The following is a 16,185-nucleotide window of genomic DNA, read 5'->3' as shown; positions in this document are numbered from 1 at the left end:
CAGCATCTTTCAGGTGGGCAGCGCCACCCCCCAAAGGAAAGGATGGAAGAAGGGACACACGCAGAATGGGGACCAGGTGGGATCTGAGAGGGGCTGCTTGATGGTGTATGCAGAGCCTGACTCTTGTTCCTGGGGATGTCTAGAGCTGTAAATGTGAGTGTCTTCTCTCTCGCAGGTTCGGGGGGGGGCAGCGTTGCCAGTGTATGGGGGGGGGGCGGTGGTAGTTTAAGGCTCTCTCGGGTGGGGGTCTGGGGTGTTGTTGGTCAATGTCAGGCTCTCTTTGTGGGGGAGAGGGGTGCTGCTCGGTGTCAGGATCTCTCCCTGGGGGGGGAACAATTTTTGTGTTGCCTAGGGCAGCACGACACCTAAATACACCACTGTATAAGAAGCAAGAGTTTACTTGCAGGAAGGAATAAAAGCCATAGTAGCTGTCAGGAATGGACTTGCCAATAATGGTGGGACTCACCAGCCTTGTGGGCTGCAGTACCAGGGCTGGCCAGCGGGTGCTCTCAGCAATCAGAGACTCAGCCCTGCAGTCAGCCAAACACCTGAAGCTGATTGCGGGGGTTGTATTTAAGGAATGGCCAGACTCACAGTCAGGGCCTTGGTGTGTGTTTTTCCATGGGCCCTTGTATCTTGTATCCTGTTCCTGTCCCTGTCTGACTTGTTGCTGACCCTGCCTGATCCTGACCTCTGCTGACTTCTCCTGCTTGATCCCTGGCTTGTGACCCTGACCATTCTCCCGCCTGCTCCTGGTACTCCGTTTACTACTGACCCGGCCTGCCTGACGACTCTTGCATTGTATGTATTGTTATCTGTGGGTGGTTTGGTTTGGTTTGTTTGCACTGTGTTTATGTTTAGTATTGCACTGCGTTTTGTATTGTTAGTCTTAATAAATTATATTGTTTATACCATATCTGAAGCCTGCGTTTCCCTGTGTCAGTCCACACACCTCTGGTCATACCCGGATCCCTAACAGTAGCCCTACTGCTGATCTGAACTGGGTCACCTAGCTTCCATCATGGCATAACAAACTTTTTTCATGCTTCCCCCCCACCCCTTCGATAATGACATTAACTTACAGTGATACTACATGTAACAAATCTTAAACGTTCCATTCCCATCATCCTTCGGCTTGCATCTCATTTGCACAATCAGGTTACGCAGTGCTGCTCTGCTCCCTGCCAGGCAGTGTTAAAAACAGCTGCAACTATTTCACTCCGACACCTCGATCTCAGCAAACTTCCAGCAGAAATTGTGAACAAGTGCTGGCAAGGTGTTTTATTCCCCATTGTGCTTCGAAATCAGCACTTCCAAAACTAACAGCTCACTACTTGCAAACACTCCTTACACAGCTTGGAAACAACATCGTGGTAATTGATTTTCAAGACTAAATAACGGCTCTGATTATTCCTACTAAGTTTCTACTTACAGCTGTTTATAGGGAGCAGTGAAGTCGAAGATGCAGGTGATAGCGTGGAGTGAACCCGGGAACCTGACACTGCGAGGAAAGAGCGCTAACTACGCTATTTTCAGTGCCAAACCTTATTTATTTATTATGGGAAAAAAGAAGAAATTTAGCAGTGGCTCAGTGGGATTCTACTCCCTTGGGGTACCCATACCTACTCAGTACCAACTCCATGTTTATAGCAGCAAAGGATTATGGGACTAAATGAGCAGGTACCATCAAAGAATATATGTAGTTTTACCTCTCAGGGATTGATTTTTGTTTTATTATTTACTTGTATCCACTCCCTGTCTAAGAACAAATGGTAGACTCTAAAGCCCCATAGAGCAGCGGTTCTCAACCTGTGGGTCGCGACCCCTTTGGGGGTCGAACGACCCTTTCACAGGGGTCCCCTAAGACCATCAGAAAACACATATTTCCAATGTGTAAAGAGCAGCTACTGTGTAGAAAGCAGCTGCTGTGTTGAAAGCAGCAGTATTGGAGGTAAAATGACACTTCATGAATTATAATTACTGGGTAAATAATTTTATGGTTGGGGGTCACCACAACATGAGGAACTGTATTAAAGGGTCACGGCATTAGGAAGGTTGAGAACCACTGCCATAGAGGGATACAGTGGGATTATACACCCTCAAGGTATCCACACGTACACAGTACCATCTCCATGCTTGTAACAGCAAAGGATTATGGGACTAAATTAATAGGTAACAGCGAAGAATTGGATTTTTTTCAGCCATATAACTATAGAGAGTTTATATAGTTTTACCTCTCAGGGATTGATTTTTGTTCTATTATTTACTTGTATCCTCTCCCTGTCTAAGAACAAATGGTAGACTCTAAAGCCCCATAGAGGGATACAGTGGGGTTATAAGGCCTCATAGAAGGGATCAATGGTACCCAAACCTATGCCATCTCCATGCCTATAAGAGCAAAAGATTATGAGGCTAAATGAATAGGTAACAGCAAAGAATTGGATTTTTTCAGCTATATAACTATAGAAAATGTATGTAGGTTTACCTCTCTGGGATAGTTTTTTGTTTTATTATTTACTTGTATCCTCTCCCTGTCTAAGCAAAATTGATATTCTCTAAAGTCCCATAGAGGGATACAGTGGGATTATACACCTTCAAGGTATCCACAGGTATGCAGTACCATCTCCATGCTTGTAACAGCAAAGGATTATGGGACTAAATTAATAGGTAACAGCAAAGAATTGGATTTTTTTCAACCATATAACTATAGAGAGTTTATATAGTTTTACCTCTCAGGGATTGATTTTTGTTCTATTATTTACTTGTATCCTCTCCCTGTCTAAGAACAAATGGTAGACTCTAAATCCCCATAGAGGGATACAGTGGGATTATAAGGCCTCATAGGTCCTCAAGGTACCAACACCTGTGCAGTACCATCTCCATGCTTATAACAGCAAAGGATTATGGGACTAAATAATAGGTACCAGCATATAATTGGATTTTTTCAGCCATATAACTATAGAAAGTTTATGTAGTTTTGCTATTCTCCATGCCTATAACAGCAAAGGATTATGGGACTAAATTAATAGGTACCAGCAAATAATTGGATTTTTTCAGTCATATAACTAAAGAAAGTTTACGTAGTTTTTCCTCTCAGGGATTGTTTTATTATTTACTTGTATTCTCTCCCTGTCTAAGAACAAATTATTATTATTATTATTATTATTATTATTATTATTATTATTATACAGGATTTATATAGCGCCAACAGTTTCTCTAAAGTCCTATAGAGGGATACAGTGGGATTATAAGGCCTAATAGAGGGGATCAATGGGATTATACTTCCTCAAGGTACCAACACCTGTGCAGTACCATCTCCACGACTATAACAGCAAAGGATTATGGGACTAAATGAATCAGTAACAGCAAAGAATTGGATTTTTTCAGCCATATAACTATAGAGAGTTTATGTAGTTTTACCTTTCAGGGATTGATTTTTGTTTTATTATTTACTTGTATCCTCTCCCTGTCTAAGCAGAATTGTTACCCCTCAGGGATTGATTTTTGTTATATTATTTACTTGTATCCTCCCCCTGTCTAAGCACAAGTGTTAGACTCTAAAAGTCGCATAGAGGGATACAGTGGGATTATAAAGCCTCATAGAGGGGATCAATGGGATTATACTTCCTCAAGGTACCCACACCTATGCTATTCTCCATGCCTATAACAGCAAAGGATTAAGGGACTAAATTAATAGGTACCAGTGAATAATTGGATTTTTTCAGACATATAACTATAGAGAGTTTATGTAGTTTTACCTCTCAGGGATTGTTTTTTCTTTTATTATTTACTTGTATTTTGTCCCTGTCTAAGCAGAAGTAATAGACCATAAGGCCTCATAGAGGGGATCAGTGGGATTACAGTCCCTCAAGAGTACCCACACCTACACAGTACCATCGCCATGCTTGTAACAGCAAAGGATTATGGGACTAAATTAATAGGTAACAGCGAAGAATTGGATTTTTTTTAGCCATATAACTATAGAAAGTTTATGTAGTTTTACCACTCAGGGATTGTTTTTTGTTTTATTATTTACTTGTATCCTCTCCCTGTCTAAAAACAAATTTTAGATTCTAAAGCCCCATAGAGGGATACAGTGTGATTATAAGGCTTCATAGAGGGGATCAATGGGATTATACTCCTTCAAGAGTACCCACACCTACACAGTACCATCTCCATGCTTGTACCAGCAAAGAATTATGGGACTAAATTAATAGGTAACAGAGAAGAATTGGATTTTTTCAGCCATATAATTATAGAATATTTATGTAGGTTTGCCTCTCAGGGATTGTTTTTTGTTTTATTACTTATTTGTATCCTCTCCCTGTCTAGGCAGAATTGTTACTCCTCAAGGATTGATTTTTGTTTTATTATTTACTTGTATCCTCTCCCTGTCTAAGAACAAGTGCTAGACTCTAAAGCCCCATAGAGGGATACAGTGGGGTTATAAAGCCTCATGGAGGGGATCAATGGGATTATACTTCCTCAAGAGTACCCACACCTACGCTGTACCATCTCCATGCTTGTAACAGCAAAGTATTATGGGACTAAATGAAGAGGTAAAAGCAAAGAGTTTTATTTTTTCAGCCATATAACTATAGAGAGTTTATGTAGTTTTACCTCTCAGGGATTTGTTTTTGTTTTATTATTTACTTGTATCCTCTCCCTGTCTAAGCAGAAGTGTTAGACTCTAAAGCCCCATAGAGGGGTTCAATGGGATTATACTCCCTCAAGAGTACCCAAACCTATGTAGCACCATCTCTATGTTTATAGCTGCAAAGGATTATGGGACGAAGTGAACAGGTAACAGCGGAGAATTGAATTTTTTCTGTCATATAACTATACAGAATATATGTAGTTTTACCTCTCAGGGATTGATTTTTGTTTTATTATTTACTAGTATTCTTTCTCTGTCTGTGCAGAAGTGTCAGGCTTTAGCCCCCTTCCCCCCCATGGAGGCGTTCAGTAGCATTATACTCCCTCAGAGTACCCACACCTACGCAGTCCCATCTACATGTTTATAACAGCAAATAATTAAGGGACTAAATGAATAGGTAACAGTGCAGAAATTGATTTTATCAGCCATATAACTATACAGAAAAAAAAAAAAAAAAAAAAAAAATATATATATATACATATATATATATATATATATATATATATATATATATATATATATATATAGTTTTACCTCTCAGGGATTGATTTTTGTTTTACTATTTACTTATAGTCGCTCCCCGCCTAAGCAGAAGTGGTACACTATAAGGCCCCATAGAGGGGTTCAGTGGCATTATACTCCCTCAGAGTACCCACACCTACACAGTGCCATCTCCAAAGGATTATGGGACTAAATGAATAGGTAGCAAAGAATTGGATTTTTTTCAGCCATATAACTATACAGAATATATTAACAGAAACATAAATAGAGAGCATACCAGCCTCATGCATCACCATAAAACAAATTTATTCCAAATGATACATAAAATAATATATACTCACGACCACAAATATAATAAGGCACATCTATAGTCCAGCAAACTCAGTCCAATGAGATATGCAGGACGTATTCATATGCATGGAGCATTTCCAGAGCCGAACCCTTTTCATTATAGTTCCTACTATACTTACATTTGTGAGTATATATTATTTTATGTATCATTTGGAATAAATTAGTGTTCTGGTGATACACTAGGCTGGTGTGCCCTCTATTTGTGTTTCCTTTCAGTTAATTCAAGGATTTCCCCTGTCTGACGAGGGCTGCAAAGTCTGTTTTTTGAAGAAGCATTTGACTTGGAGATCATATCATAAAATTTTCTATGTTTTGATATACACTATCACATGCTTATAGTACTAGTGGGCCCATTGCTCCGGAGCACTGATGTTTTTTTCTTTTTTATACAGAATATATGTAGTTTTGCCTCTCAGGGATTGCCTGTTTGCTTTGAAAAAGGGGGTGCATCCCCCCAAACCTGTAAGCCTGCCAATCTGTATCTGCTTGGGCGACACCATCCAGCAGCTGGATCAGAACTTTGTGATTTATCACGCTTGCCTCTGTTTATGTTGGTGAGTATGTTTTTGGCTTATGGGTGTTTAATAAAAGTGGTTTTGGTAATGCACTAGGTGTTTTCACCTTCCTGTGAGTTTTTATCAGGGGCGGACTGACAGCTCATGGGGCCCCCGGGCAATTGGGGATCATGGGGCCCCTGCGTCCTTGCCCAAACTCAAAAAAGCCTATCAAAAAGGTACCAGGGGCATCTCATGGGGCCCCCTACTGACCCCGGGCCCTTGGGCAGTGCCCGAGTTTCCAAATGGTCAGTCCACCCCTGGTTTTTATTGTCTCTGTCCCCAGCTGGTACCCTCTGGATGTGTATACTTTTTGAGCCCTGGAGTGTTCATGCATACCTGTTAATTGCCAAGGACTGCCTGAGAGGTTTTATCTCAGGGATTGATTTTTGCTTGATTATTTACTTGTATACTCTCCCTAAGTGGAAGTCTCAGGCTATAAGATCCCATAGAGGTCATCCTATGTCCTGTCTCAGCTCAAAGCTGATAATAGATACTTCTATAAGAAATATGCCATAATTGGCTAAGATCAAGTGCATCTGTTCTTATCAGTGTCCAGTAGGGGCGCTCTGCCATCATTCTTGCTTTAAGCAAGGATGGCTGGCTGTATAGTACCCCTGCTGTTATGATGGGGGCTCTGAAGGCTAGTACCGGCTGGAAGAGAAACTAGGGTGCCCACAGGTTGTTGGGGCCCGGGAGTAATTCTGCGGGAAAACTGGAAGGGCCCATTTCTTCCTGATTTGAATGGATCTACCTTGTCTGGCCAGGGGTTGGGGAGGCAGAGAGTCCGTGGAGCAGTGCCCCCTGAGTGGTCGCCTCAGAGGTGCTCTTAGTAGCACATGGGGGTGGGATTCCAAGTGTGAAAAGTGCACATGGTCACTGTTCCAAACACATTTTCTGCACTGTGCCTTTTAGTGCTAGGCCTTTTGGCTAAGTTCAGGGCAATTTTTTTGCTACGGGCCTCAGGGCCTAGCTAGTGCACAATTGCAAGGACACTTATTTATTTATTTTATTTTTTTCTCCCACTGTTTTGTCACCTTTCACTTTTGTGTGTGTTTTTTTCTCACTAGGATGGAGGGTGTGGGTCCTCGGGCCTGCCCTGAAGTCTAGGGGGAGGATGTATGGCCATTAGGTTCCTTCCTTCCCTGTCCTTGGGGGGGTCTCTCTTCAGGAGAGCCCCCTGACCTAGTGCTTGGTGGTCGGCTTCAGCTATCCACAATAAAAGGGGTCCACCAGGCCTTTTGGCTAGGTGGACCTTGTGGAAATCTTTGTCCCTGCCAGGAGCCTTGCGGCCTGGGGAATCAGGGTAGAGGTCCTACCCCTTCGGAGGGGTGGACTAAAGCACATCCCTAAGTGTGTTTTGTACTTGCACGTTTTTTGTCCACTTATGGGTTTTTGTTTTTTCGCACTTCCACGGACTAAAAGAAAATCAGGATTACTTGAAAGAAAAAAACTTTGTCTATTGAGAGTTTTTCAGCTCAGGGTGTCAATTATCAACCCTGAAATCAAGCAGCGGACAGGTCAGCCTCCATGTGGAGCCTTACATGTCTTGACATTGTTCTGATATGTCTGCTCTCATGTGTAAACTCTAATGAAAGTGCCAAACAAAAGGTCCGGGAGTCCAAAAATGTTTACTCTTCATAATTGTTCGCAGAATGACAAAACAGAACAGCCAACATGTTTGAAAAGTTCAAACCCCACCTCATTTTTCAGGGCATATGCATAATGGGTAGCTATGAGGACTCAAGGATGGTGCAATCCCCAGTTATCATTTTTTGATGTATAAAAACTGCATTAAGCCAGAATCAGTAGATCACCAAAAAAAGTCTGCACTGACAGGTAGAGAATAAAAGTGAATAGCTGCACACACACACCCAGGAGCGGACTGACCATTTGGAAACTTTGGCACGGCCTGAGGGCCCGGGGTCAGTAGGGGGCCCCATGAGATGCCCCTGGTACCTTTTTCATAGGCTTTTGTGAGTTTGAACAAGGACACAGGGGCCCCATAATCCCCTATTGCCTGGGGGCCCCATGAGTTGTCAGTCCGCCCCTGCACACACCTATCACTGAGAAGAAAGGCTGCATTATTGTAACAACTTAACAATAAAGATTGAGATTCCTACAACCGTCCAGCACAATATTTATAAGCATTGCCATGACCTCAAATTATAAGGCATTATGGGAAAGAGACGTAAGAACCATTTAATAAAGTTTCACAAAAACCACTACAATGATTCGCTACTGACTATGGATGTAAGTATGTAAGGATGAGTGATATTAATGGTGAAATGTCATGTATCTCGTGGATGTGGGAAGCACAGCCAATTCCTGGAGAGTGTATTTTAGAGTCTGGCTTTGGTCGGGAGTGGGTGGTCATCTGGAGACATCAGCTCTGGTAGTGAAGTGGTCAGTAGGTTCCCTTGATGTGCTTACTAGGATGTTTGGGCTACTGCAATGTGGTTCTCACATATGGTGCAGGGTTTGCCTAAGAACTAGGCCTGAAAATACCAGGGAAATTCAAGGCTTTGAAAATGTAATGCAGACAAGTGTTACTCTCGACCAAGCCTTGGAGTGAGATGTTGCTGGAACTGGTTCACATGTACAAAAACAAATGGAAATTGGGCAATGGCACCTCACTCCTGTAAAGTTGCAATCTAGGCACCTAGCTCAGCAATCTGCTTAAACCCCAGCCCCTTGGTGACATGTCCTTCATACAGATGGGTGTGTCTGAGCGGTTTTTTTTCTTACAAGTCCATGTGAATGCAAGATCAAGGTGATGCAATTTAGATGAAACCTAAAACATTACAAAATCATATTAAGGTAAAGCTCTGGAAAACTTAATGGCAAACAAAGCAATTGCCAAAACAAATCTAATCGATGAAAAGACACATAAAAAATGTTGTACTTGACCTGCTTTTGATGATACCCAAGGCCTAATTTTCCATCATTTGTATCATACACATAAATCACCCTCAATTTGTTTATTACACCAATAACCAGCCTTGTCCTACCTTTACTTGCACACTCCACATGTTCAAGTTCTTCAGGAAACTTTGCGATCTCTGGGAATTTTTCTTCGCAAACTTCTGCAAGAAAATGTAGTAAGGTGGTCTTCTGGTCTGACGACTTTGTGTCTCGAATCTGTGGGAGATCACAAAACAATTGCATCATAACCCATGTAGCAATGGCTCCATTGTAGAGTAAAACCTTTCTAGAGTTGATCATAGAACAATGCAGGAAACTAGAACCACTCTAAACAAAGTACTGACTGGGACGCATCTGTCTGAGGCCTCCAAACAGCAGGATTTGGGCTTTGAGTTCGGCACCTGCCACCCCCACAATCCCACTTCTACCATCACTCCAAAATTTTAAACATCCCCTGAGCCCCGTGGAGCCAAAGATGATTCCCATTTTTGGTGGGAGAACTGCAACAAATTCTGATATCTTCCCAGTTGTGCAATTTGCTGCCTGGGCACTGCAGGAAAACTCCTACCTTGGTTCCCTTACAGTATACCAAACTGTGTTGTCCTTTTTTTTCCAACCATGAATCCATTAAATTATTTTTATATGAACCAGTAAAACTATAATCAATTCTTAAAGAATATGCAGGATATGGCATTAAGTGTTATGTATGATGACAAAACTCACAAACTTACCCAATGGCCTTGCCAGCCAAGTGTACTTTTATTGATAAGGTAACAATGCTATCCTATAACTTTTCATTGTTACCTTTGCATCATTTGTGCCCATATGGACTACACAGTGACAAATAACTCCTGATTTTATTCTGCTGCAGTGTCAATTTCACTTACAGGTCTCAACCCCATCCTGTGAACAATGAAAGAAGAAGGAGCCCACTGATGAGCTGAGGTAGAGCAGGAGACCTGACTTCCCTGCTGCAGTTACTGTAAGTAACATTTACAGGCCTTGTTCCTCCCCCAGGAGAAATCAAAGTGAGCAGAGGGATGGCCTCATCTTCATTCTCTTTCCACTGGAGACCCCCATGGGTAAAGCTTGAAGGGTCATAACTGACTCCACTGCACATGCTCCAGGGGGCCCATGCGGCCACCCTGACACATGTCAAGGAGAGTAAGGCACACTTGGCAATAGTGCTCGTTGCTGTGCACCCAGTACATCTCCCAATGTACACATATATACCCTGCCTACTTACACCTATATATTCATCCCCCACAAATGTAAACCCCACCCACATACATATAAATATTCACCCCCTACACATGTATACCCTGCTCACATACACATATAGATTCACCTCCCCCACTCATGTACACCCTGCCATATACACCTATATATTCACCCCCCACTAATGTATAACCGCCCCCACATGTACCATGCCCATTTAGACACATATATTCTCCTCCGCATATGTATACATCACCCACATACATATATTTACCCCCCACTCATGTATACCCCACCAACATACATGGCCGGAGCTTGGGAGGTTGCAGATGCTCCAGGGGACCCAGGTGGCCTCTCTGCCACACTAGGCTGTACACTGGGGAAAATCTCTCACCCCGTCACCCTGCATAGGTAATTCCTTAAACTCCAAAGGCCTGGCCAGGCCCATGGGGGAAGCCCTTTCCCCCAGTTGCACTCTCTCTGCTCAGCTGCCCTGCCTAGCCCAATACAGCCCCTTCCTCCCCACCCTGCTCAACTGTGCACACAAGGTGGGAGCAGGCAGGCCACACTCAGCTGCAGCAGTGAAAGTGGTGGGCTTATATGTGAATCTGGAAGTCACCACCCTGGGGGCCAGGCCAGGCCCTCAAAATCTCCTCTTTTACATACAGTAGAAGCCCACTGCTTTCTCAGAGTGTGGTCTGCCTGCCCCCGCCTTGTGTGCACGTGCAGCCAGCAGCAGGAGAATCTTGATGTGCGATGGAAGCAAACGGTGGTAGCGGGGGATCCCAGGTCAATTTCTGCATTGGGGTCCACAAGCTTCAATCTACCCCTCTGTAGACACCTATTCTGGGTACAACTGTCTAAAAGTCCTCGTTTGCTTTGGGAGAGTTCCTCTAACATTCTGTTGCATCTCTGAGCCAGAAAGTGAAGGGAAATTTCCCCAGGGGTACACAGGCAGCAAAATAATTAACTAATTTATCCAAAACCAAAAAAAAAAAGTTTTGGCTATACACTTAAAAATGCATTAATGAGTACAGAGCTTCATTCACTTATATCTTCTGTATCGTCCCAAAGTTCAGTTTAGGTTTGCTTAACATTGTTAAAAATAAGCATACAAAAAAAGGGTGACCGCATTTTTAGGAGGAAGAGAATCAATATTCAATTAGACAGCAACAAGGAAAAATCCAGAGAAGCAGTTCTGGAACTTTGCAAATGCTTTATCCGTAATGAATTGCAAGTTTGCTTCTTAAAAAAAACAAAAACAAAAAAAAAAACTCTTCCTGACCAAAGTTCCAAGATTAAAAGCCCTACATACGCACTAAGAACTTTCCATGTAAAGCCGGCAGTAAATGTGGTCTTTGTTAGATAGAACAGCGAACGGTCCAAGACTCACGCAAAAAAAAATAGAAAAAAAAATAATAATTACGGGGATGTCAGAAACCTTGACAGAACAATGAATTTAAAGGGTGTTTGGCCCGGTGCCATGGCGGCGTACAATACCTATAATTTGTCCGTAAATAAATTTTTGTATTATTTTTCACAGGAAATCATACGGTATTTAATGTTGGATTATGAGTCTATTGGGCTCACAAATGAAAATGTAATGAGTTTATTTGGCTGCCTGCTTTAAAAGGAACCAAAAAAAATATTGGTTTTCATCCAAGTTTTATTGTTTTGTTATTATTGAAAAAAAAGACATTTGCTGGTTGTGACAACATGTTTAACGCATAAGCAGCATCCAAAAATTTTGTATACAGCCCATGTTTGAACAGAAGGTGCGCCACAGTACAAATTATATTCATTTGTGTTACAAGAAAATGTTTCATCAACATCCTTATTAAATTGGAATTAGTACCAGATATACTTTTTCATATTACGTACCAATATGGTAACTCATAGGCAGGGGTTCCCCTTCAGCTGTGACTACTCCCCTTTTTTAGGTGTGCCCTTGGGATTGACCATGCCCTGCTCCTTTTAATAGAATAGGAAGGAGCCAAATCGAGGTAGTTGGACAAGAGCAACTGCTGGAAGATGGACCTCTGAGGAGAAGAGCTCCCTCTAGGGCCTGGGGGAGGAATGGGACCAGTGGAGGCATGGACAGAGCAGCATCCTTTCTGTGCCAACGTATGGCACCAGTCCTTATGGAGAAAATCTTTCTGAGTTTCAAGCTTCTCCAGCACACAACCCTGGTCAAGGTCTTCTAGCATCCACTTGGCCTCACTGCCCACCTATGGAATCTGTAAACACTATACATGGAAACAAAAAAGAGGGCACACAGGCCTTGTGCAATAACCATAACACCTTTTATTTAACAAATAAAGCCTTATACTCACAATGCGTATGGAGCTTCAAGCTCAACGCAAATATCCAACAGAAAAACCAGAACTGGTAACACCCCTCTAGATGGGCCGAAGGAAAGCCCCTGGATTCTGCAGATGCCTACACGTTTCAAGGGTACCATCTCTATATCAGAGCTGGTATTGTTTTGAGTCGTCTAGAAGGGTGTTACCGGTTCTGGTTGTTCTGTTGGATATCTGCGTTGAACTTGAAGCTCCAAATGTTTTGTAAGTGTAAGACCTTTTACGTTAAATAAAAGATGTCATGGTTAATGCACAAGACCGGTGCACTCTCTTCTTTGTTTCTACATATAGTATGTGGCTGGAAAAGTGATAATAAGCACCTGTCAGGGCTCCGGGAATGACCAGAGGTGTGTGGACCCACACAGGGAAACACAGACTTCAGGTATAGCGTGTAAACAAGATAATTTATTAAGGACAAGACAAACATAAACGCAGTGCAACAAACCAAACCCAAAGCTAACACAAATACATACAACAAGGTGAAACAAACCCAAACCTAAACTGATATACAAATCAAACGTAGTCAGGCGGGCCGGGTCGGTAGCAAACGGGCAAACAGGGTACCAGGAGCGAGCGGAAGAGTAGTCAGGAATAGCAGAGGTCAGGACAGGCGGAGTTCGTTCAGAGTCAGGATCAGATCAGGATCAGGATCAGGCAGGAAGCAGACAGGATGCAGATACAGGGGCTCATGGGAAACATACACCAAGGCACTGACTGCAGGTCTGGCCATTCCTTAAATACATCTCCTGCAATCAGCCTCAGGTGATGGCTGATTGCAGGAGTGAGCTTCTGGTTCCTGAGAGCACCCGCTGGCCAGCCCTGGTACTGCAGCCCACACGGCAGATGAGTCCCACCACTAATGGTGAGTCCATTCCTGACAGCACCACAGCACCCCTCCTGTAGTTAGTGGGACAGTGTATTGCCAGATGACCCAGGAGCCATGCAGCATGGACCTTGATGTTCAGTTGGATTCCTGGAATCCTAATCAGACCACAATAAAACATAGACCTATGTGCGAAGCATAGGCGTGTGCACAGTGTGTGCTGGGTGTGCCTTGGCCCATACACATTAGCAGGGAGATGTGAAAGATCTCCCTCTGACCAGCTCTGCCAGAGGATTAGTGCTTCTGCACTTCTCTTTCACTGTGCCGCCTGGGAGATGGGAAAGATCTCCCAATGAGCGGCTCTCTGGAAGCACTTCTCCTTCGCTCTGAATTTGCAGGCAGGGAGATAATGTGCTGCTGGGGAGATCAGTAAGATCTCCTCTCTGACTGGCAGGGGGAGAGAAGTACTGGCTTTAAAACCAATCAGGACAACTGGCAGGAGCTCACACCAAGCTCCCTGATTGGTTGGAAAGCCAAGATCACGGAACATCTGCAAAGAGTTGTAAGAAAATGATGGGTGTGAATCCCAGACCCTTTGCCCTCATTTTACATTCCAAGTTGTCCCAACCTGTATTTAAGTTCAAGCAGATGCAGTGCAGGTATTATCACTCCAACACCTTACCTTTTTTACCTGCCTAGCTTTTAGATCAGGGGTCTCCAAATTATGTCCATCCAGGTGTTGAGGACCTGCAAGTCCCATGAGGCCTCGTAATACTCTGACAGCCACAGGCTAGACTCCCAGAGGTAGAGGAATGATGGGACTTGTAGTACTTCAACACCTGGAGGGCCATAGTTTGGAGACCCCTGTTTTAGATAGTTTATTCACTAAACAGGCGATTCTGGACAATTGTCAGGGTATAATATATATATATATATATATATATATATAGCTTTTTTTCACAGATAATAGGTGCAGGAACTCCCCCTGAGTCACCCTGGTCTCCGCCCCCTACCCACCTCTGAGCACCGTCCCTTGGTTTCTCAGAGTCAGGGGCGGACTGACCATTTGGAAACTTGGGCACTGCTGAGGGCCCGGGGTCAGTAGGGGGCCCCATGAGATGCCCCTGGTACCTTTTTCATAGGCTTTTTTGAGTTTGGGCAAGGACACAGGGGCCCCATGATCCCCTATTGCCCGGAGGCCCCATGAGTTGTCAGTCCGCCCCTGCTCACAGTACCACCCCTTTTAGAGAACACAGAACCAAAAAACATTTTATGGTGTTAATTAATTTGTATGGAATTAGTTAATGATAAGAAATGGAACGCTTACAGCCAGAAACAGACCAACCAAAGAAAAATAACCCCTGGCAGCAACCACAGCTCTCCCAGCAGCCAGCATCGATAGACCTCTCTCTAAACAGTAGATCTCTCCCAGCAGCCAGCATCAATAGACCTCTCCCTAAACAGTAGATCTCTCCCAGCAACAAATGACTCCCCAGAAACATAAGACTCCCCCCCCCCAGCAATAAAAATACCCCATCTGAAACAATAGAACTCCCCAGCAACAATAGAACCCCATGCAAAAATACATTCCCCTCCAGCAACAATACTTCCCTCAGCTGCCAGCACAAATCTGACCCCTCGGCACATCCCAGCACACCTTGCCATTGCATGCAGTCAGTGCTGGAGGTGTCGGAACTGCATTCCCCCGTATTCCTGCTGAAAAAGGAAGGATGGAGCCATCTTTGTTTAAGCATCACACAGGGTCACCCTCTACTTCCTGGACATACTGTAGATACTGGCTCAAAGAGGACACAATCATGCAAGTCCTAATGCCTGCGCAGTACAGACGACTCAAGATGCCTTCTCAGTCTCCTTCCTCTATAACCCTCCTCTCCTGAAATACTCTGCGCTACTGGAGCACTCTGCTCCTTCCTCTATAACCCTCCTCTCCTGAAATATTCTGCACTGCTGGGGGACTCCGCTCCTTCCTCTATAACTCTCCTCTCCTGAAATACTCTGCACTGCTGGAGGACTCCGCTCCTTCCTCTATAACTCTCCTCTCCTGAAATACTCTGCGCTGCCGGAGGACTCCTCTCCTTCCTCTATAACTCTCCTCTCCTGAAATACTCTGCACCGCTGGGGGACTCTGCTCCTTCCTCTATATCTCTCCTGTCCTGAAATACTCTGCACCGCTGGAGGACTCCGCTCCTTCCTCTATAACCCTCCTCTCCTGAAATACTCTGCACTGCTGGGGGACTCCGCTCCTTCCTCTATAACCCTCCTCTCCTGAAATACTCTGCACTGCTGGGGGACTCCGCTCCTTCCTCTATACCTCTCCTCTCCTGAAATACTCTGCACTGCTGGAGGACTCCGCTCCTTCCTCTATAACCCTCCTCTCCTGAAATACTCTGCACTGCTGGAAGACTCCGCTCCTTCCTCTATAACTCCTCTCCTGAAATACTCTGCACTGCTGGAGGACTCCGCTCCTTCCTCTATAACTCTCCTCTCCTGAAATACTCTGCTCTGCTGGAGGACTCCGCTCCTTCCTCTATAACTCTCCTCTCCTGATATACTCTGCACTGCTGGAGGACTCCGCTCCTTCCTCTATAACTCTCCTCTCCTGATATACTCTGCACTGCTGGAGGACTCCGCTCCTTCCTCTATAACTCCTCTCCTGAAATACTCTGCGCTGCTGGAGGACTCCGCTCCTTCCTCTATAACTATCGTCTCCTGAAATGCTCTGCTCTGCCGGAGGACTCCGCTCCTTCCTCTATAACTCTCCTTTCCTGATATACT

General features: G+C 44.0%; 1 protein-coding gene across 1 annotated transcript in view; it reads right to left on the bottom strand.

Moving 5' to 3' along the window:
* Positions 1 to 16,185, bottom strand: part of LOC149440951 (protein diaphanous homolog 2-like) — a gene marked incomplete at its 5' end in the record, with an annotated part of 377,750 nt that overhangs the window by 217,245 nt on the left and 144,320 nt on the right. The window contains one exon of the mRNA XM_089657938.1: positions 9,075 to 9,204. Coding sequence (XP_089514064.1) covers positions 9,075 to 9,204 — 130 coding nt within the window. The remainder of the gene's footprint in view (positions 1 to 9,074; positions 9,205 to 16,185) is intronic.

The sequence above is a fragment of the Staurois parvus genome, unplaced genomic scaffold (genome assembly GCF_062004578.1).
Source record: "Staurois parvus isolate SC_StPar_1 unplaced genomic scaffold, SC_StPar_1.0 ptg001044l, whole genome shotgun sequence".
NCBI classification, from domain to species: domain Eukaryota; kingdom Metazoa; phylum Chordata; class Amphibia; order Anura; family Ranidae; genus Staurois; species Staurois parvus.
Note: the sequence above shows the minus strand (reverse complement) of the source record. Positions and strands in the feature narration are given on the sequence as shown.